Consider the following 23,663-nt stretch of genomic DNA (forward strand, 5'->3'; position numbering starts at 1 on the left):
AAATGTAATATCTTGCCCACTGTCACCCTCATTATTGAAAAAAGTGTTTTGTAAAAATGTACCCCAACTATAAAAAAGATACCTGGCCCTTCTAACATAAGGTGTGCCTGTTATATTTTACAAGTTTTAAAAAAAGGACATATTTGTAATTTCAGTTGTCCCTTTAATATTGTTACCATAGTGATACTAAATGGAGTAATTTCATCAATAAAAACTTAGCAATAATAATTTAGTATACTGATTTACATAAAAGTGGATATATAAAAGGTTTACCTAAAGAGAATGAGATTTCACAATTGGTTGCAAGTTAGACTGCATTTTCTAATCAATAGTGGATAAAACACCAGGTAAAATAGTACTAGTATTTAAAATAATATTTAAATTTAGCAGAAGACTTTTTATTTAAGACTATGGTTTTTCAACTGATATAATCCTTCATACTCAAGTATGTTACATCACAACATTGTTTATTATGTGACTTTTTACAATACAAACAAAAATACAGAAATGCAGTATATGAATACAGCTAAATGTAGAATGGTGACTTTTCTCAAAAGGCCATGATTCTCATTTCTAGAAGACTGACTGCACACAGGTAGAAACAGGTTGGTAGTTAAATCCACATTGTTTTCTAGAAATGACCTATAAATGCATTTTCCTGCTACTTACCATAAAATGTAAAAGGGGAATTAAAGGAAAGGTTTTATTCACTGGTTCCTATCATATGAAAGAAACTACATTCTATTTAGCAGGGCCAATATATGGAAAAATATCTAAATTATATGTTATTACAAAAATGAAGCAGTAATGAAATTCATCGGGCTAAAGCGATTACTAAATGAGGATAGCATACATTTAATGAATCCCAAACAAACAAAAAGAAGGATTGTTATAAAAAGCTTTTAGGTGCCCCATAAGCCTATAAGTTTGTCTTTCCATGTCTATTTTTCAAACAATGGAAGTGTCAAAAATAGGGTCAACTGTGTTAGACTAAATTACATTATTCTATATGATGCACTGAATGGAATTTTTTATAATAGAAGCATAGTTCATATTATATTATGGCAATGTATCCTTATGGAAAACCTTCCCAAGTCCTTGTATATTGGAATATTCTGTAAACAAATCAAACCACCAGAATATGATTGTACAACAGTAAAATGTTCTTTTACATTAAAATGACTTCTGTTCTTTTTTTGTTTGTTTTAAAAAAACAGTACTTAGAACTGTTTTCCTAAGCTTACAACATCCTAAACAATTCAAGGCATTCTGAAGTGCCATCAAAATTAACAAAAAAACTTTTCATGCTGTTAAATCCAAACATATGGATACAACTGGTGCAAGATTGGTCAAACAGATCCAAGACACACTGACGTCCAAGGTTGGAATATTGGCAATTAATACATAACTGGTGGTCTGTAAATATGCTTAAAATATCTTCCCTTTCTTTTTGTTTTTTTCCAAAGTTCTGGAGGGGAAAAAAAGAATCAGTCAGATATATTTAGACATAGCATATATTATAATCACTGTTCTCTTCCTATTATTATACTATCTTACAAGCCTAATTTTTCCTTTCTCAGAGCTTCTGTTCTGAAAAGTTCTTCAAATGTAAGATAGCCAAAGATTCTGATAATACGATAGAGAGCTATTAACTTAGTCCAAGTGGTATCTTCTTCTTAATTTTTGCAAATCCCTCATTTTTGTCAGCTGCTCAAATTATTGATAAAGGAGTATGCTTAATGCATAAAAAGCAAACCATAAAAAAAATCCTTCTTAGATGAGAAATTATATCTAACCAAACTCGTTCCTTTACCCTTCCTTCTCACATATGAGTTTTTTAGATTCTTGTTATGAAACCAGACATTGTTGTGCTAATGTAGTATTAACATTATGTAATAGAATACAACTTTTATTTAAATCTTTAGGGTAACATTATTAATGATACTTCTGTACAAAATCAAACCTGGAATTTCAATCACTAATACACCAAATACAATCAGCATGGGGACTATGTAACTATTTTATAAAATCTATATGGGAAACTAGCTCGACTTGTACAAAGCTTTACCATAACTATTAAAAGCACATCCAAAACATTCACAAAATGTTAAGTTTTATCAGGACTGAACATTTAGGAAACACTGTGTGTGAAGTGATACAGTTTTTGCCTAGGAGTTTATAAAGATAGACTGGTAAGAATAACAGATATAAGAGAAAAAAGATGACGATGAATTATATAGATAAGATGGCAGGGAAGGGTAAAGAGGCTATATATGGATAATTTAAAAATCGTGAATTAGGGAGGCAAGTCTGAGGAAAGAGTATGTGAGAAGAATACGGCTTGCCAGAAATGGGGTGGCAATTTCAGGCATGTATAAGAAGAAAGACAGAATTTGAAATTGGAATGGAAGGAGAATGAGAAATGACTGGGACTTTTTGATCAGGAAAAAATCCATTTTTGTTAAGAGTAGTTTTAATCAGATACTGTTTATTATTATTTTTTTTTAAAGAAGTTCAAATATGGCTACTTCATGAGAGGGATGCAAATATATTATCTTTAAAAATACAGCACACTTGAATTATGGCTTACATGTGTACAATCCTATGTGTGTCAACCAAAATAAGCACAGTCAATTCTTATATATATTTGGCTGGACAATTTTGGTCCATGCAAACAGGATTGCAAGCATGTGGAACAGGACACTGCTTTATGGAATGGATCCTATCTGTATAATTCAAAATCACACCATCAGAAAGCCCCAGAAAATTACCTTGAAGAATTCTGTTGTTCCAAAATACGCTGTTGAGCTTCCCAGTTTGTTTTTTCATCTTCAAATTGGCGCCGTTTTTCCTCCAGTTCTTTGTGTTGGGCCTCCAAATTCTTTTTCATTTGCTCATGACGTCGCTGGAGCTATGGGAAAAACCATATTGACTATGGTTACTAATTTTTGCTTAAAGAATATACTTTTTAAGAACTTTTAACTGCAATTTAAATTTTTTTATTACTTTATAGCTTACTTTTCAACATTTCCATATGCACCTGAACTTAAGATGACCTCCCTCCTCCCTTAAAGAAACAGACAAACTGTACAGATTGCCTCATTTACTATATTCTCAGCAAGTCAGGAGAAGACAGACCCATACCACTCCACAAAAGTATTCTGAATTGATATTCTAATCCAGCAAGAGCCTATTGCACAAATTAGGCAAATGAAGCTATACAGAAGAGAAAACACATTCATATATTTAAATGCATTAATGAAAGATACTGGTTCCTGATACTTCCCCCAGATGTTTGTTCCTACATTTCCAGTACAGCTGATTTAAAAACTTGGGAAAAATTAGAACACTTTTTAAAAACTTAAAGAGAAAAATAGGAAGGAGATCCACCACTGTTATACTTTTGGTAGCTGAGCATGCTTCAAAGCTCAAGCCTTACTATAGGAACTGCAATTGCTCAGATAAAAATGTGTTAGTTGGACAGGGAGAGAAAGAACAAATAATGTGACCATCCTCAAATTTCAGGATCCCTTTTAATCAGACAACCATCTGCAATCCTAATTACAGCCTTTTATATAGGTAGCTAGATCATGAGAGGAGAACCATGTTTGCCCAGACTCTGGTGTTTATGGTTTTGACACTTTCTCTTGTGAACAAATTGTGATTAACCGATTTTAAAAAATTGTTTCCTTTTCCATTTTTGCTTGATCCATTCCTGATCTGTTACAGTTAGTTGATTTAACTGACTTTCCATTCCTCTCCTCTTCCACCCTGCTTTTTGTAACACATTATACTCTGATCTTTTATTACAAACTGTGTAACATAATTATAAATAATACAGTTTGTGTCTTTCTCATAAGCACTACGCACCCTCCTCTCCCGTTTTGGTCCTTGCTATCAGATGCCTATGTCAGTGACAGTAAGTTACTCTCAGTGAAGAGACTGACAACAGATAGTACAAATAAGTACAGGTCAAACTATGCTCAAAGAACTGCAGGGAGTTTTGTGAATGCTACATAAACTGCCTGAGCAGAGTAGCTGCTACTATCAAGAGGCCATATAACTTGAAAATGCCTGCCTAGATTTTTGTAACATTTGATATGCAGAGTCCTTGGTGCTCTCTGAGCTTGGTTGTTTGCTTGCAGACATTTCGTTGCCCGACGAGGCAACATCTTCAGTCTAGCATCTGAAAGAGCACCAAGGACTCCACACTTCAACCCTAAGCCTCAGATATTCTCTTCTATTGGTACAGTTGATATGCTTCATTATCTCCTAATAGCCTCTGTGTGTGTGTGTGTGTGTGTGCATGCGCGCATGCATACCTTCAAATTAATCTTGACTCCTGGTGACTGCCTGGACAAGTCCCTGCAATTTTCCTGGTAACATTTTCAGAAGTGTTATATATGCTTCTGCCTCCTTTCAAGGACTGAGTGACTGGCCCAAGGCAACCCAGCTGGCTATGTGCCTAAGGCAGCACCAGAACTCATAATATCACAATTTCTAGCCCAGTGCCTTAACCAGTACACCAAAATGGCTCTCCCTAATAGTCTAGCAGTTCTATAAACAAAATTACAGACACTTTAATAAACAGGATTTTAATGGAATGAAACCTACCCCTCTCCCCCAATTTCTATGAAATTCAGTACACTTTACCCCTTATACTGTACTGTTGCAATATATTTCATTTCATTTGGATGAAAAGAAACCAAAAAATATGTTATATGTATATTTTCCTCATGCTAGATAATTGAAGGATGGATTGGGGATTCTCTCTCTTCCTCTCCTTTGATTTAGGCTCTAAAATCAGAAATAAATTGGGCTGAAAAAAAAAACTACAGGTGGTCCCGGTTTAATGACCACTTGTTCAGTGACCATTCGAGAGTGGTAGTTACAACTGGTCCTCAAAGTTCCAACCGTTGCAGCATCCCGTGGTCATGTAATCACGATTTGTGACCTTCCAGGCAGGCTTCCCACAAGCAACGCTAACAGGGAAGCCGGCACAAAGTCAGAAATCACAATATGTGAGGTTCTCGCTGAATGACCTCCACAGTCATTGCATAACAATGGTAACTGGGGACTGCCAGAATTGCTGTCGCTAAATGGCATGGTCACATGACATTGCACTTTATGACCGCATCACTTAGTGACAGAAATTCCGGTCCCAATTACCGTCATTGAGCAAGGACCACCTGTACAGGTAATTTCTGAATTTCTAATGCAGGCACTAGTCATATAAATGTGGTGGAGAATGAGATGTGGAGACTAACACTCTGACTGAGCCATACTGGAAGCCCTACAGTAGTGAGAGATAGTCTGTGAACCTTAGAACTATCCATAATCCTGTAATATGACTCCTATTTACAGATTCTGTATCTGGTTAAGCAAACAGCACCCAAAACAGGATATTGCAAATTATGTCTTTATTGAACACACTGAGCCAACATTCAGTCTTTGTTGAAAAAAGTATGTGAGGCTTTAGATTTAGCAACTGATGGCACCTCCTTCAGCAGCAGTGACTTCAGCCAAAACATTTCACCTGCTGATTAATTCTCCTTGGAGGCATTTTGGCCTATTTCCCTTTATAGAATTGCTTCAACTTACAGTACTTCAAAGGCTGTCTTACATAAAACAGTTGCTTCATGTCATGCATTAAGGTCAGGGTTCTGACTTGAAAGTGAAAGACTTTATTACAGTTATTAATCAGCACAAAGGAAACTGATATCCAAAGCTGAATTGACAATGTAAGACAGAATTTGAAACGGAATTGTATACAAATGATGAACGTGTAATTACTAAAATGTATAAACTTTTACTCAAATTTGAAACAGAAGAAAAACAGGTCAAAGAATGTATGATAAAGTGGGCTAAAAACTTTGGTTATAATATACAAATGGAACAATGAGAAAATACTTGGTTGAAAGGATTGAAATTTACATTATGTTATAATCTTGAGGATTTTTATAAAATGATATACTGTTGGTATATGACACCAGAAAAAGTATCTAGAAGTATCTACTCCAGCCTCACATGTGACAAAAGAGAGAAGAGATTAAGATTAGGAATCAGGGTAGTATATACTTTAAAATGGTGGCATAAAATTCAAGTAAATATTTATAAATAAAGCAATAAAATCATCCAGAAGGAGTGAGAATTATAAACTTCACTTATAGTCTCCTGTTCTGACTTGTGAACTCAACACACAGCATTTCTTCTGATTCAGCTATTCTGTTGTAGATTTACTTGTGTGTTTAGGATCACTGTTGTACTGCATGACCCATATCTGTTTAAGCTTCAAGTCACTGATAGATACCTTTACATTCTTTCCTAGAGTTTGTTGGTATAATTGAGAATCCACTGTTCTATGAATAAATATGAGCCATTCAGGTCCTGAAGCTGCTACTGGCTTGTTGTATCATCCTGGTGGTCTTTGGTCAACCTGAGACCCTACTTTTGTTCAGTACTTCCCTTATGATGAACTCATTAACAATAACAACAGATAGTACAGGTGTGGCCTATGTATCTTGGGAGTTCTCTGAAGAGCATCTACAACTCTTTTTTCTGAAGTCCACAGAGATATCTTTGGATTGAGACATTTTTCACTTTCACAAACTTCTGTTGTAAAGAGCAAACTCTGTGGTAGCAACCAACATCAAACTCTCACTTGATTGTCCTTTCATCTGACTCACCCCCTTAGGAGAATTGATCATCCTACAGTTTTACTACTTTTTCCAATAAAGACCGTTGGTTCAATGTATTCAGTACAGATATGACACAGTATACTGTTTTGGTATTATTTAATCAGAATTTCTGTCTATTAACAGGACTTAAATGAAGCTCTGATCACATTGTTGGTTACAATATTGCAAGATTATAAATAGTTCTAAAAGCTTCACAAATGTTTACCACTGTACATGCCACAACCAACTTATTAGGTTACACTAATCCACCCTTAGTATAAAGCAACCCATACTGTACATATTTAACTGAAAATAAGAGCGACTGAACTAACTGAGAGTTACTACAGAGTAAACATGCACAGCTTTTAGTTGCTGAGCACACATTTGCCCAGTATCTGTGAAAACATGAGTATGTACTTGTCTATGTCAGTGTATGGCAACGATTTCTGTATATCTATGCAGATGAGTAATCAATCAAGTTTACAAGTGGGACACCGTATTTTATAGGCAATTAAAGTTAACCAGGACAAAAAATTTAATTCATATTCAAATAATATTACTTTTTTTTGTCCTGACCTTGTCCTTGATTTTTGGCTTCTGGCCAACAGATATTTACATATTAATAAGTGCCACACAGATATAAATGGGTCACCTGCAAACATTCTTTTGGGGAAAATTTTTAGGTTTTAGAGGAAACTGGTAGTTCTTGTTAAAATAGAGAAGCTAGGAAGTATAGAAAAATATTTGGGTTTATTCATAACTTTTTAAAAATTCTAATCTTCCTTGGATGGGGAGAGCATCTAAAATTCAGAGTCCTTTTCCTTTAGGATTCATTCTGTTCTTTCTCAATTTAAGATGGTTTTTATTTAAAACCCGATTTAGATCATTAGAACAATCATTAGATTTATGGAAGTCTGTTTTTCTTATTCTGACAGAAACTTGTAACATCAGGTTTAAAACTCCCTTAATAGGACATTGACCACATTTGTCCTCTTATTTTGCAGCCCAAAGTCTAATTCATTGTGTGGAAAATAAATCTGAAATTCAGTTTAGCACATTTATCTTCCATTTTATCCTTCCAGAATCATTCATCCCCTTCCACCAAAATACTCTGAATGTTTCATGAAACACATTCCAGGGATATTGTTGTATTAAGTCTGTGCCTTTCCTCTTGGCAAAATGACAGCCATTTGTATTGTAAGATGTCATTATGAGTTATGTGTGCCTCTCATTGTACATAAGACAGAGAAATCTTGCCTATATATGTCAGAGAAATCCTGCATAAGTATCCATTAAATTTACTTGATTTCCGTTATACATCTATATATGCTTAGTTATGTTTAGAATAGCACAATCACAATGTTAAATTAATACTATGCTGCTTCTAATTATTATTTTATTCAGTTGATGCTACACAGTATACTGTTTTGATGATAATAAATTCTCTACCAAGCTATACATACCTCAGCTTCAGAGTCTTTCAGTTTCTGAACTTTTTCTTTGACCTTCATTTCAAATACCTGCTCCATTTCCATTTCCATTTTCTTCATTTTTGCCACATGCTCTCTCCTTTCTTCTTCCATTTGTGCCAGAGGGCTCCTGCAATAAATCAAAACAGATGACCATATTCAATTTTATTTTGCAAATATTTCATTGGTGAAAAACATAACAGACATACACCAATAACAATCAAGCAACATTCTAATGTAAAGTAACCCAGAGTTAAGAGGTGGCTAACAAACAGGATTCAAATGCCTCATATTAATTGTCTTTTATACTGGAAAATAATATGAAAAGCTAGTCTACAGACAGAATGAAGTCATGGGGTGCTCCACTTACAGCAGTATAAGAAAAACAATAATTCCAAACAGTTAAAAATATTATGCTGGGTTAATGGGTTTTAATACCATAGATACATGACGGACATCCTTAAAGAATAATGTGGTCTGAAATAATCTACCATAAATGCTCATTGTATCACTGTTTATCAGTAAGCTTAACTTGGAACTAGAATTCTGTTACCATTCCTATCTGTATCTGTTCCTGTATCTATATACACACAGCAGTCCGCCATCAAGTTTTTGCGAGAAAAGAAAATGCTGTCAATTTGATTGGGGCCACAATTTCACAATAATAGCAGGTTAATGACTTGATAACTGATTTTGATATGAAAGGCTAAGAAAGAGCCCAGTGAAAAAGGAGGATGAAGGGAAGTAGGAAGATTGACGAAAGGTTATCCAATCAAAGCCAAGTAGACTGACAAAAATGAGAAAAGAAGAGATTGAACTAACATAGGAAAAGGGCGGTAAGCAACAGCTAGAGAAGACTGAGGAAAAGGAATCAGACAGATACAAGATCACAGACATGGTGCCCTTAAATTTGTTAGAACTATAATTCTTGGGAAGGTGCCAGTTTGGGGAAGAATGCGGTCTAGACTCTGGAAGGGAAATGATTCCAGTTGTGGTTTCTACAATTACTATAGCATTATGACAGAGCGACCTTAACAATGTTTTTAGGAGAAAAAATGGTGGAGGAGTTTCTTGGTGTATTGGATGCCATCTCCAAGTAAAATAGACTGCGGTATAAAACAAGAGCTCTCAACAACCCTCTCAGTGCTTAAGAACTGTATTAATGTGCAGCTGCTGCTGGAAAAGGGGCAAGAGAATTTGGTGTCTGTGCATGAAAAGGTGCAACTGGTAACAGGGTTCCCAAATCCAGCCAATAGCTTTACGTGTTCGATATACAGAAGTGTGTCACATGTAAGAGTGCACAACAGGTTTCATTTTGAAGTGTTTCAAGCATAAAGCTCCATGAAATTCCTTGTCTTGAATATGAAACTGCTCTCCCAAGTTCAAAGCAAACTGTTTCAAACATTCAAGCTTGAAACATTTTGGAAGTACCCAAAACAGACCAAATTCACATTCAAAACAATTTAAATGAAATTTTTTCATAAAAGTATTTCCTTTTTTTTTTTTTAAAGCTCATGAATCCATACAATTAACAAGTTCAAACACTAGAAAGTAGTGAATATACCAAAATCTGCATACCTCTATATTGTTTAAGAACAGAAAAACAAGATATGCCCCAAAATACAAATGTACATATTCCCACCACTAGCCTGGACATTCATGCAACAAAAATATGAAAAAAATGTAAGTGAAGAAAAAGTTAAGTAGGCATTAAACTCCAATCTGATCTTCTGATACCACCTGAATTATACTAAAGAGAGGTTAATATTTCTTAAATAATTTTGTTTAAAATTGTAATTACAGTAAAACTTCAGATAATGTGTCCCACGTTACTATTTTCAAAATGATCCAGGCATGTAAGGAAGAATTAACCTTTATCCCTAAACTCAGAGACTAAAACATCTTGGTTAAGTTGATAGAAAAAAAGAACACTTTTTTTAATCAGTATTATTTATCTGCGGTGAATATTAAAAAACAAAAGGTTCCTATCCCCTACCAAAACGTATATATAGGGACAATCCTCTTGAAGTCACAGAACAACATTACGCTAAATCACAGAACAGAACAGTCACTTCAGTCAGAAAAACCTTAAGTACTAGTTTTAGTTCAGCATGGACAAAGCAGCAGCAAGTGAATTCAATTTTAAATGGAGGAGATGGAAGAGGAAATGGCAGAATGAATGTAATAGTTACTAAAGAATTATACTGGAAGCTAAGCATACAAAACAAGAGAATAAAGAAGTCACAAGAATCATGCAAAAAATGAAGATTTTATGAAAAAAACTACAGGGTTCCTATGTGCTAAGCCAAACCCAAGTTTTTTGAAAGATTTTGTGCAACAAAACTAAAAGTGTCCTTAAAACGCACCAATTTCTACTGCAGGCTTATTTTTCTCAATATAACTATTTCATTATCTGTATTTTAATAAAGAACCCCTTTCCACAGACTGTAATTAGATTTTACACTTAGAACCCAGCAGTTATTTAAAAAAGTGATCATTTGCAAGTTTACAGATCACGTATTTCTCAAAAAACAAAAACAAAACAACTAAATCTTGCAGTTGATTTTTTAAAAACACATACTGAATCTAGACAATTTCCAGCAAAATTTTATCAATTAAAAAAAAGAGAGAGAAAGAGCTAACTTTACCATTGCTCAGATTTCTTTAAAATTGCTTTCCCTTTCATAATGTGGAAATAAGAATTATAAAACCTAGGACTTGAAAAGTAATAACTCAGGAGAATTAACTAAAGCTAATGATATTTGACAAAAATAAAAGACATATTTGAGTGTTTCACCCCAGAGAAAATCCTTAATCTGAGGGGAGTCCCTGGCCTTACATGCTGAAGAAATGTACAAATGAACAGGATTGTACATGTTTGAATATGGTATCTTCCAGACCCAAATAGCTCTGTGCTGAGGAAAGAGGGAAATTTTGAAAGACATTTGGGTAGGGAAATATCACATTCTAATGATATGCAATACTAGCTAACTACTACTTCTCTGTGTTGTGCAAGAAATGGGTGCATGTGAGCAGCTGACACACAATGCAGAATAGTATTTATCCTGTGAACACAAAACCAAACCAAAAGATGAGTCTTTGCAAACCATTTATGAGTCTTCTTTATCTTCACAAAATAGTGCTTTTGCATGCTCAGATAACCACCTTAACTTAGGAAGTAAGAAATGAGCTTGACATGTTTTCAAGTACCATTTCATATAACAGAATTAACAGTGGATTTTATATCCAACTACAGCCAAATCACTTTCTAACGTCTTTGTGAATAAAAATGCTCTTAGTCCTCAGAAATTTTTATGTTAGAGAAATTTTAGAATAAAAAGAACATTAAAGCAAAATAAAATGCACAAGCTGAAATTAAAGTTTTAAATGTTACACTTAACATTAAAACCCTTGTTTTTTTTATGTCTTAAGTCTTTTGAAAAATGGAAATGACCACTTACATGCCTTCAACTGTGTCAAATCTAAAAAACAAAAAATACAGAAGCTTAGCATGCTTAAATAAAACCACAAAAATAAAAAGCAGCAATTAAAAAAAGCGAATTCATTATGGATTTGAAGCTATGCTGGGTTCTATGCTCTCCACAAGCAAGATTTCCATCATAGTGGTAGATGGTTAGTAAAAGCTAGGCTTTAAATATTCTGTTAGTCAAGTGTTGCACGTAATTAATGCAGACCTGCTGTGCAAAAGCTTTCAAAACACTTTACCTATGTTGGTATGCCCAAAATTATGCATGCTTTCTAAAAGGGGACTAAATATTCATCTAATTAACTACTCAAGGCAAACATCAATTTACAACTCTCTTTAGGCCTATACTACTAGCAGGTATATTAAAATGCAATATTGCAGAAACTTCATTTGACTGACCACATCAAAGGTATCTTTCTGGAAAATACAATAATTAATTGCAGATGACACTATAGCAATGACTAGTTTTCCTTTTCCCTTACAAATTATAGTTTCACAAAAACATCCTATTTCACAAATAAATTTGAAATCCTACAACTGCTTTTCTGAATTAAATAAGGAAAACTCCTTGGATGTTTTTCACAACAAATAATGCAACTGAAAGAAGTTAGCAACCATTTAAATAAGGCCTATATGTTTCAGTGTAGGTTTTCATAGATTACTTTTCTGCTTTTAATGTCAGTTCCAAAAATACTACTCAATATGTATAAACCATGTCTAATAGCTGAGGCTGCACAAGCAAGGTATGATAGTTACAAAGACCAATTGTTGTTTTGGTAAAACAGAGCTACATATTTCATTGCTTTTTAACAAAGCCAGATGTATACAGAAGAACTCATTAAGTTTAAAAGCATTGTAGCTTTGTCTGCAGGTCCACTGCACTGAAACAACTTCAGCACAAACTTAAAATATCCCATAAATTGAGGTAACTTACAACATCTCTGACCTGAAAACTATGGTTTTATAAGAAGTTTTAGATCCTGTACAAACCAATGAAAAAATTCCTGATTCCACAGCCTTAAAAGTTACCTCCAATTCTCTATGGTAAGAATATGTTCTCAAGGGTCTAGAAATAATCATAGGTTACCAATATCATTAGAATCAGAAACCTGTCCAATGATAGTCTGACAATCCTGTCTGATGCTCCATAAATAATTGCTAAAAAAAAAAAAGGGAGAGGGGAAGGGGAATAAAGTAAAGAATATACAACTAGCATGTTTTGTTAAACTCTATTAATTATCCTAAATTGCCAGCTGTAGGACACCAAGTAAATTCTACCATTATAAGCTGAGGTACAGTTGTGATCCTCTTAGATAATCCTTCATAACTTCTCTAAAGAAATACGTTATGTTGAAACTACTCAAAGAGCTAAATCTAACCCCAAAACAAAAGGATCGAAATTGGTCATCTAAAGTGTAATTTTCATCATTTTTCAACCATTGGCCATAATGGCTAGGGCTATTTAAAGCAGAAATTCAGAAACATCTTGAGTTTACCCCCAATTCTATGCTAGATAGGCCCTATCTCTTCTTTCTGAAACAGAAATTGATAGAACTCAACTGTTTGGTGGTTAAAGCCTTCTTCCTAGGGAATGCTTTTCTTTATTCATACAGTAACTAAGGGAAGACTATATGAAACAGGACAATTATACAGCAGTTAATAAAGAACTCTTCAGCTACAACCTCAAATTAGCATGTTACACCCATGGTAACCAAAACTGCATTTTACTAGTTCCTGGGTCAAGAATATTAAGCTATTTCCTACGAGCTATATGGAAGATTTTCTAAAGGATCTTTAAATTAGGTAAAATATTATAAAGGGGCTATAAACTAGGAGTGGGTTCCCTATAAAGCTTCATAATACCCACTTATATATCCCACATTCAGATTGCTAGAAGTAATCTCTGAACCCATTTTCCATTTCATGAATGAGCACCCACCCTTGCAGCAATGGAATTGCACACAGCCCTATTAGTACCCTGCTTTGGTAGGCAAGTATTAATATTAGATTAATATCTTTGTTCTTATATTGCTATCAAGTAGCAGAGGGAATTATCTTAATTTTATGGGGAAACACATCAGAGTGGAAGATGGTACATATTTTAAAAGGAATTAAGGTAGTAAAAAAATATAAGTTAAATAAAACTTTGTGTAGCAATGCAGCTTTTAAAATCCTGGATTCAACTAGCCATATTTTTAAGGACTGGTTGATATTGCCCTCTTGGTTGGGTAAAACGTAACAGCAGCAATCAGTTAGTCCTAAGCAATTGTATGCAAGACCACAACTCACTTTATTTGAGTTATTTTATGAGTCACTAAAGACTATAGGGACGTGGTGGCGCTGCGGGTTAAACCGCTGAGCTTGCCGATCGGAAGGTCGGCGGTTCGAATCCGCGCGACGGGGTGAGCTCCCGTGGCTAGTCCCAGCTCCTGCTCACCTAGCAGTTCGAAAACATGCAAATGTGAGTAGATCAATAGGTACCGCTTCGGCGCGAATGTAACGGCGTTCCGTGCAGTCATGCCGGCCACATGACCACGGACGGGTCCTTACGGACAATGCCGGCTCCAAGGCTTAGAAACGGAGATGAGCACCGCCCCCTAGAGTCGGACTCGACTGGACTTAACGTCAAGGGAAGCCTTTACCTTTACTAAAGACTATATTAAGCAGACATGGACAGTAAACAGCAATGGAGTTTTATGCCAGACACAAAAATCACATTAAATCTGTAATGCGAATCTGTAATGCTTTATCCTAAACTCATAATCACTAAAGTGAATTAGAAACCTATCAACACTTAAAGAATCTGTTGAAAGGGTTGAGCAATAATTAATCAGTCTAATTAGGTAAAATGATTAAAAGAATTGTTAAGAGAACTGTATGAAGAAAACTATATTAACTAATCCAAATAATGTAATATTTCTGGACTAAATAGTGAATTTAAGAGGATATTTTTCTCAATTATTTTTCAGTCTATACCAAATTTAACGAATTACTGAGGGTGTTGGGCACACAGAATATCTTCATTTGTGATCAGTATTCAAGATAAATTACCCAATTAATCTGGTAAATAATAAAAAAACTCCCAATGAAGCTACACATGCACGTATATAAGCAAATTTTTTAAAATGTTTCTGTGACAGCACGTTGCATTTTCAACTAAGTCATTTGTACCATCAGCAAAATTAGTTGTGCAGTAGAAACCTTAAACAAATAAATATCCAATTGCCTTTCTGCCCCCACTCAAAACATGTTTTTTTGTTTAATTTGCTGTGGATTTTGGGGAGGGCAAGCAAGAAAATGAATGTAGCTCTGATGTAGTAGAGAACAATGCACCTGGACAAGAATTAAATTATCTAATTTGTTTTAATGGTTTGGGGAGATAGTTTCTGTTCAAGATGCTCTGAAAGTGCTCGTCTACATTTTTACATTTAATTGTTTAGCTCCCAAATACCTAAAAATCAGCTACTATCACAATAACTGTTCCCTTTTTAAAGCTTTGGTTGCTTGCTTGCTGGAGCCAAAGTTTTTGACCAAATAAGTCTTTTACCTGAATTACAGTAGCTGTCAGTTTGTTTACAGGCTCAATTTAAGGCACTGATACAGGTAGTCTTCACTTAACAACAGTAACTGAGTCCAGAATTTCCATCGCTAAACCATGCAGTTGCAAAGCGAGATGGCATTACTTAGCGAGGGCAATCCTTGCCATCGTTAAGTGAATTTTACCTGCTGTCAGCCTGAGCGCCCACCCCAATCCAAGCCATTCCAGGCTTGGTTCCTCCCTGCCTATCTGCCCCCTGCATCTCTGCCCTTTTGGAAGCCCTGCACCCGGCCTTGCGGGAAGCCCACCCACACAGGCATGAGGCTGCCAATAGCAAGCTCCAGCCTCCTCAGCCTGCATTCCTTCTCCCAGCTGCCTCCTCTCCCAGTTCCCCGCACCTACCTTTGCCTTTTTCACTCGGCCGCTCTGGGTGAAGTAAAAACGCCTGGCTGCCTTTCTAAGTCCTTTTCGGACCCAGCTCCTCTGATGAATGTTTCTTCCACATGGCTCCCTCCAGATCGCCACCTTCTCAGTTTCCACTATCTTCTCAGAGCCTGAGGCGCTGAGAAGATAGCATAAAGTGAGAAGTCAGCGTTCTGAAGGGAGCCACGTGGAAGAAACATTCACCAGAGAGGCTGAGTCCGAAAAGGACTTACAAAGGCAGGCAGCCGCTTCTGCTTCTCCTGTGGGGGCTGAGTGAAAAAGGCAAAAATTAGGTGCAGGGAACTGGGAGAGGAGGCAGCTGGGTGAAGGAATGCAGGCTGGGGAAGCTGGAACTTGCTATTGGCGGTCTCGTGCTTTGTGGGTGGGATGGGACAGGTGGCTTCACGGCATGCAGGTGGGCTTCCAAAAGGGCAGAGATGGGGGGAGATAAGTGGGTGGGGGGAGTCGAAGCACCCCCGCAATCATAAATGTGGGCAGGCTGCCAAGTGCCCAAATTTTGATCATGTGACTGAGGGGATACTTCAACAGTTGTAATTTCAGGCATAGGTCGTAAGGCCATTTTTTCACCACCGTTATAATTTTGAATGGTCACTGAACGAATGGTCAGTAAGTGAAGACTATCTGTATTAATCTTTAAACCCTGCATGTTTGGAATCTAGACAATTTCTTCCGTATGTTCCCCTCATAATCTGGGATACTACTACAACTGCAAGACCTATAGCTTTTTGATGGTGGCACCTGTCTTGCACAATCTTCTGCCAAGAAATGTGCAAGACCTTGCAATTTAACACTTCATGGACCTTAACTCACTAAAAAAGGGATTTAGCCTTTGAATGGGTTTGGATGGCACAACATTCTGTATTTAATCTAAGAGAATCAATACACTTACAAGACTTCCTTTCCATATGTACAGTATATGCTAACTCAAGGTTCACTGTTATTTTTCTAATGCTATCTATTAATAATATCAGATTCACAAATCAAGTTTTTATTTAGTTCACCATCACTGTCTCTAATTTTATGGCAAAAATTTAGAATTGTTATAGATTATTTAAGTATAACTGTGCAAGATATGTATAGTACTCAAAGAATATTACCGATGCTAAAATAGTATTACAGATGTTAAAAGAATATTGCATATTAAAATGTACTTGGAAATCTTACCCTATCATTTGCACAGAAATGAAATATTCAAAAAATGTTGGATGGGGTGAATGAGTTTTACAGCTACAAGAAATAATAGTCCTCGTTTGGCTACCCTGTTTATCTATTTGAAGCTACTCAAAGCATTTACTGGACTATACATAACTTACAAAAATAAATTTATGAGAATACATGCTATGTCCTCTATGCATATATTTGGTTATTTCCTAAGAATAAAACAGCAGCAGTTAATACATTTTTTGCACTTCGTATAGAATAAATTTGACATAATTTTAGATTTCATTGTGTTTGTCCTCATCTTCTACATGTACATTTCAATCTGTCAAGAATGTTAATCAATAAGACATACCACTATGGATAAGAATAAATATTGCTTTATGGGTGAGACGATGACAAAATTCTGAATTGTAATGGAACAAGGAGACTTGTAGATAGCACCGAAATAAAAATCCATTCTCAATTAATAGCCACATACTTTGATGTTTAATGTTGCAGGTATTTGTCAGTATGAAAAGCAAATGTAATAACATCGAGTTGCAAATACTTTCACTGTTGGCTTTACATATATGTTCCTCACTAGTAAATAAAACAAAAATGCCAGCAACACTAGAATCTTTCAACATGAGATTGGAAGTAATCTGAAAACACTGTTATTAACTTAAAATTATGCTAGGGCCAATGATATCCACATACTCCATAAAGAAAATGTCAGTTTTTATTTAAAACAACCCTCAGAATAAACAGGATTCTTTTTTTGCAAGAGAAAGATCTATATAACATGCAGAAGATAAGTTCAACTGACACAAAGTATGACACATCTTTCCTATTATATGTTATCTAAGAGTATGCAGAGTTGTTCTCTATGATGATGATAACTGGTCCATGAACAACTGTATCTTGCAATACTACATTAACTTCATTTGGAGTAGAATATGGGTGCTTCTCCTACCAAAATGGCAAGAACATGAATCTCTGTCCGACAAATAATGTTCATTCTTCCCACAAAAATACCAGAAGTAATTTATGAAATGCTGCAGTAAAAATCCTGAAAACAATGGACTGGAATCTGAAACACGTACAGAAAAAATGTATGCACAGCACACCTTCAAATAATTTCAAACAGCTCATCAGTATGTTTGTTGTGTGTAACCTGTTAGCAGCACCAAAGAAATGTTTACAGTATTTCAAAACAGATTAAGCTAGTATCCAGTGCATGTACATATTTGAGAATAAGTTTGACCAAAATCAACACAACATACACAGGATTACATTCTATAGAAGAGTCTGGCTGGGTGAGATAAGGTCTATTTAGTCCAATATCCTGTTCCTCAAACTGGCCAATCAAATGTGAGAAGCCCACGTCTAAACAACAGCAGTGTGCTCCTACTGTACCCCTACCATTTGTATTTTGAGATACAGTAACTTGGAAGGCAGCATGATGCCATCAGGATTATATTGTTCTTTTATGAGTCTTTAAAAATTTAACAGGACGGCAGAATATCTACGCTCAAATAGTTCTCCAGGACCAGGCAGAACAAGCTATAGCTCCATCTAAATTATACTTACTTTGTTAACTGCCCTTTATTTTTGTTGTTGTCAACTCCATTGTATGTTACAGCTGCCAATTTTCTGCTTCTGTAATTCTCATAATGGACATTATTAGTGACATCTTTCAGGTCCTGCATGTGAGTTCTAAGGAAGGAAACAAACAACCTGTCAGCAACTTATTTCCAGAATAGTATCATACAGATGCCATATAGTGTTAAATTTTGCTTTCATAGAGTGTTGAAAAAGTTTATTTGAAAACTGAAATATTATGGTTAATGCAAATTAGTTCAGGATTGGAAAATTCTACATCTGTACCCCCAATGGGCAAAATACCATATTATTCTGCTTTTAACATCAATTTTATTTCAAATTATATCTAATAAACTATTTCCCAAATTTACTATATGGGCAAATAAACCTTGTTTTCATATGAGATGTCAAGTTTATTTTCCTCTTACTCTCTTTTTGTACTTGTACCATCACACAATGGCACCCTCCACTGATAATACTGTCAAGCCCTCTTTTACTCCAAGTTCCTCTGATCATAAAATATTCCAATTATATGGAATAACTTGAAAACGTATTGCCAATATTAACAGTATAGACTACTTGCTTACCTTATCAACATGTTCCTTAGAATTGTGAAATCACAGTGTTCGCCATTTTCAACTGCAGAAGAAAAATGCTTATTTTTAACAGACTTCAGTCAGCACCAGATGGGCAAGCCTAGAAATTAATCCCTCTATTTACAATTAGGAAAATTTCCCTTGACTTTTGGTAGCTCCAAGGACACACTCATGTTTGTTTTTGTTGCAACAATATTGAAGTGTTTTGCCACTGCCTTCTTCCAGGATGGTTTTATAACTTTCCATTCTAGTAAACAGCTCTGTTTTCCTGTGGATTCCCCATTCAGGTGTTAACCAAGCCCAACTGCTTACTTTGTTTGAGATCAATAATATCAACTTAATGCTGCCACCAGCAAAAGTAAAAACGAACTTAATGTATGTTGCAGTATTAAGATGTCATTATAAATATCCAAATTTACAATTAAAAAACTAGACAAACTGCAAGAAAGCAAACATGAACGTTGGCTGCAGTTTAAGAAATATGTAATAGGGTTATGCTGTGCTTCTGATTCAAAAGCAAAAAGATGCTTTGGAGCGTGCAGGAATTCACACGTAGCCACTCCTGTCTGCAATTCATGTGTTTTCCTAGCTTGCGCTGGGAAAAGATATACCTGCTTTTTGCAGAAAGATGTTAAGTGCGTTCCTCCTCATGTCCTGAAGCAGTTTCTTGCCTACAAATTCAAAGAGCTTCAGAGCCCTCTGATATAATCAAAACAGGCCTGAAACAAGCTGTTGCAACCCAGAGAATTTCTCTTCAAAACTCAGTTTTTTCTCTATTTGTCTCTTCTGGGAAATGGGCACATTTGTGCCCAAATTAAATTATTTTAAGACTTTTCTCCACTGAAATGTATGGACATCTCTGATATTCTGCCTATCACATACTGTATACTCATGGATAAGCCCATCTGTGGATAAGCTGATCCTCAAATTTTTAACCAAAATACCATGAAAAATGTGCCACCTACGGATAAGCCAACCCGCAAAATTTTCATGTATTTTAATTTTCACAACGGTTCATCTTGTAATTTCATTAAGGCTTGATATCATTTTTCCTACATTATAACAGAAGTGATAATTGCATTACAATTCTGAATATTTAGTGTTCAATAATGAGAACAAAACTGCATTTCAGTCTAAGAAAGCTTTTTTTTTCCTGTCATGAGGTGTATTTCATTTTGAGTAGCTACTGTCTGGTCTACTGAATACATAGAAAGGTGTCAAAGGAAAAGCCGCACAGCTAAATAAATCTTTCACAATGGTAATTATACATTTACTTTTCAGTCTGATGATGCATGAGAAGAAAATTAATTACTGTATAAGAACATGGTATTATAGCCCTCCAGACTGTTAATCATAACCAAGCTGAAAAGATATGATAGAGGAATTTTAAAATAATTCAAACATCCACAATATAACACCCTCTTCAACTAAAATCTCAGGAAACTCTCAATTTATATAAATGTGAGTCCTACAAATAACTTTGTTATAGTACTGGTAAAAAGATACAAAGTATAATCCAGGGTAGGTAATAATGTACCATCCTGTGGAGGAGGAAGGGGAACTGGGAAGCCTTTACCTCATTCTGCCTTTTCTGAAATGGTAATATTGCTATAAAAATGTAGCTTATTGCCTAATTATGCATATTACACATTCCATTCACTTACCTTCTGCAACACCCCAAGGATACTGTCTTCCCCTAACTCTCTTGCCATTGACTTCAATAATAGTATTGCTACCTACTACAGCCAGAGGTAAACGGTCCTACAAAAGAAACAGAATAATTTTTCCTAAAATAACTTATTGACAGGTTGGATATAAAGAAAAACTTTTTTGTACTACTCTGAGACCACAATAAAATGACTGACAAGAGGGACTATAGCTCTAAAGCAGAACATCATCTAATAACAGAACTAAGAAAGTGTCTGTTCAAGATTGGTCATGCACTGATGGGATTGAAGGTTACATGTTCACGTTCTTTGTTTAATTTCTAGGCTTTCCTAAAATGTCACACAATGATTTTTCAATGACATTCCTCAGGAATACAGAATTAAAATAATTTTACAAACAGTATACTTCATGAAAAATCACACAGACATCCATTTAGAAGTAATAAAGTAATAAAATGAGTGCACAGATGGTCGAATGAATGGGAAATTGCAAGGATAAGAAATGAATAACTTTCTGAGAAGTTGATTTGATTTATCATCCCACTACATGAAGGTGCGGCATATCTACCACAAGAGGGCACTACAGCCTCTCATTTCTTAAATGTTAAAAAATCAGAGGCATCATTAAAAAAGATCCATCAGTTTGAAGAGATGAATTTTCTTTTCCTTGCTTCAACTAGCCGTTGTTAAGATTAAATATACTTTGCCTACGACTTGATGACATAGGTAGTTATGGTAAATCAAAAACAAAAATGAAATGTCCTATTCATCTTTTAACTTACATCAAGGAAGGGAGTATTGAGGTAAGGGTCACTATTATTTTCTTTTGTAGCATTATATTTCTCATAATGCTAAACCAATAATAAGGGAAAACATCCAAAACCAGCCACTAAAATAAAGACTTAAAGCAAACGCATTTCTTTTAACCTCTAAAATTATTTTAGTGGCCTTTTTTGAGATATTAAACAACAATCAATTAAAATGTTCCCTAATAATTTGGTACTATTATGATGTGTGCATAAGTGTTTAAAAGTTTATGTATACCAGGGCCTTCTTGGTAATTTCACTAAGGCCAAGAGAGATCTCTGATAGCCCATTTGCACAGAATTTTGTGCACGTGAAATTGTAGATATTTTGTTTCAATATATTTTTGTACCTTTATCTTTTTAACCAGCTTATTTTCTTCTTCATCATCCGTTTCTGGGAATTCATATATTTTAATTTTGTGCTCTTGTATTTCTTTCATTATCTGAAAATAAACGTAATTGTTTATAGAAACTGCAACAAGTTAATATATTAATAAAGGATGCTGTGTCAATTTTGTTTTTATATATTAAAGTTGAATACCACAGACTTATGTCAGAATATGGATACAATTTTCTAATTACAGCATCTTTCGAAATTCAGCTTGCATTTTTGTCATTTTTCAGATAAATCTGTACTTTCCTCTTTTCCCTTTTCCAGAGTCATTGCACTCTCACTCATCGTAATTCCCGTTGTATAGCAATAAACTGCTCTGACACATGACTACACAATTTCTATAAAAGGATCACTGGATATCTTAATATTCTTCTGATAGGTTATATAGACAGACTGCAAACATCCAAACTATGAAAGACTGATTATGTCTTTCACAATTGTCTCAAAACTAGTACAACAATTTTGCTCACATTTGTAATTCTCAGAGTTATTCTCAGTACACTCCTTATGTCTCCAAAGTACTAGATACAGATCCATTTTTCATTCAGAAAATTGCATTTCATTAAATTATGTTTAAGTTTCCAATGTGTCTGACACTAATTGTAGTATGCATACAGAAACATCAATCAAATGCGCTGTATTATTTTTCATACCGCAAAAATACCACCTCCTCTAGGAAATAGCATTATAAGAGTAATTAAATATTACCGAAAACATGCTGACTAATTTTCAGCTTTAACATTCTTATACAAATGTGGCAAATTTTCAGACAAATTTGGATCGGTAATGGGACATTTACTGCACTTGGTGATTAAGCATTCCTCTTTATATTTGTATTAAAAAAATATTTTAACTGGTGAAACGTCAGTATACAGAGTTTCCTTATCAGAGTTGTATAATACCATTCATGTTTCGCCTTCAGAGAAGAAATTAGCTATCCACCATCCAAACTAAATATGCTTGGATACAATAGATTATTTTGAGGGTTAAATCTGAAAGTTACATTTAAAAATTCTATCCTCACTATAGGAGGTAAAGGAATGATACCCGGGTCATACTGATTTTCTCATGGAAGGAATAAGAACAATTAAAGCAAATCAGAACAACTAAAAGTAACAATGATAACAAGAGGAGATATTCTAGGACATCTTGAAATACTACAATATAATAATCTATACAAGATTTCCTTGCTGTTTTTAATTATTTTCTTTATTGTTTTTACTTGATGCAAACCATCCAGAATCATTATGGAGTCAGGTGGCCTCTGAATCTCATAAACAATCAATCATGAGCTCCTGAGGGCATTCACTAAAAAATTCAGATATGTATGTGCTGGTCTCCTGGCAAAAATATGTAACTTGAGCCTCTGACAAAGTTCTTCATCAAAGATTCTTGGATAAACTTAATGACCATGGGATAAGAGGATCTAGCCTTTATGGATTCTTAATTCATTAATAACAGAAAGCAAAGAATAGGACTAAATGGGATTTTTTTCAGTGGAAGGAAGTCAGAAGTAGGGCCCCTTGGGTATCTCTTTTGGGACCAGTGCTTTTAAATTCCTCATAAATAGTATGCTGGCAAAGTTGTGGATAATACCAAAATAATCCGAATGGTAAAAGTCAAAAGCAACTAAGTAGGATTTAATATCTCTTTAAACGGGGTGACTAGTCAAATGCAAATGCATGCCAAATGATACATGATGGGGCAAAGCCCCCCTAACTTCATATACACACTGATGGATTCTGAGTTGTCTGGTTCTAACAAAGAAAAAGATACTGGGGTCAGAGTGGACAGCACAATAAAGATGCCAACTGAGTGGGCAGCAGCTGCAAAAAAGGTAAAT

At 35.0% G+C, this 23,663-nt stretch overlaps 1 protein-coding gene across 2 annotated transcripts in view; it reads right to left on the reverse strand.

The window, feature by feature from the left end:
- Window positions 1-450: 450 nt before the first annotated feature.
- Window positions 451-23,663, reverse strand: part of SEPTIN7 (septin 7) — a 53,583-nt gene continuing 30,370 nt past the window's right edge. The window contains exons 7-14 of one of the 2 annotated variants that reach the window (XM_063304044.1): window positions 21,777-21,869; window positions 20,618-20,714; window positions 18,945-18,996; window positions 18,346-18,471; window positions 11,608-11,628; window positions 8,141-8,276; window positions 2,772-2,911; window positions 451-1,468 (exon numbers count right to left, since the gene is read on the reverse strand). In XM_063304044.1, the coding sequence (XP_063160114.1) occupies window positions 1,429-1,468; window positions 2,772-2,911; window positions 8,141-8,276; window positions 11,608-11,628; window positions 18,346-18,471; window positions 18,945-18,996; window positions 20,618-20,714; window positions 21,777-21,869 (705 nt within the window). In that variant the 3' untranslated portion in view covers window positions 451-1,428. The remainder of the gene's footprint in view (window positions 1,469-2,771; window positions 2,912-8,140; window positions 8,277-11,607; window positions 11,629-18,345; window positions 18,472-18,944; window positions 18,997-20,617; window positions 20,715-21,776; window positions 21,870-23,663) is intronic. The other variant, XM_063304046.1, reaches the window with a different exon arrangement.

Source organism: Candoia aspera, chromosome 4 (genome assembly GCF_035149785.1).
Source record: "Candoia aspera isolate rCanAsp1 chromosome 4, rCanAsp1.hap2, whole genome shotgun sequence".
NCBI lineage: Eukaryota > Metazoa > Chordata > Lepidosauria > Squamata > Boidae > Candoia > Candoia aspera.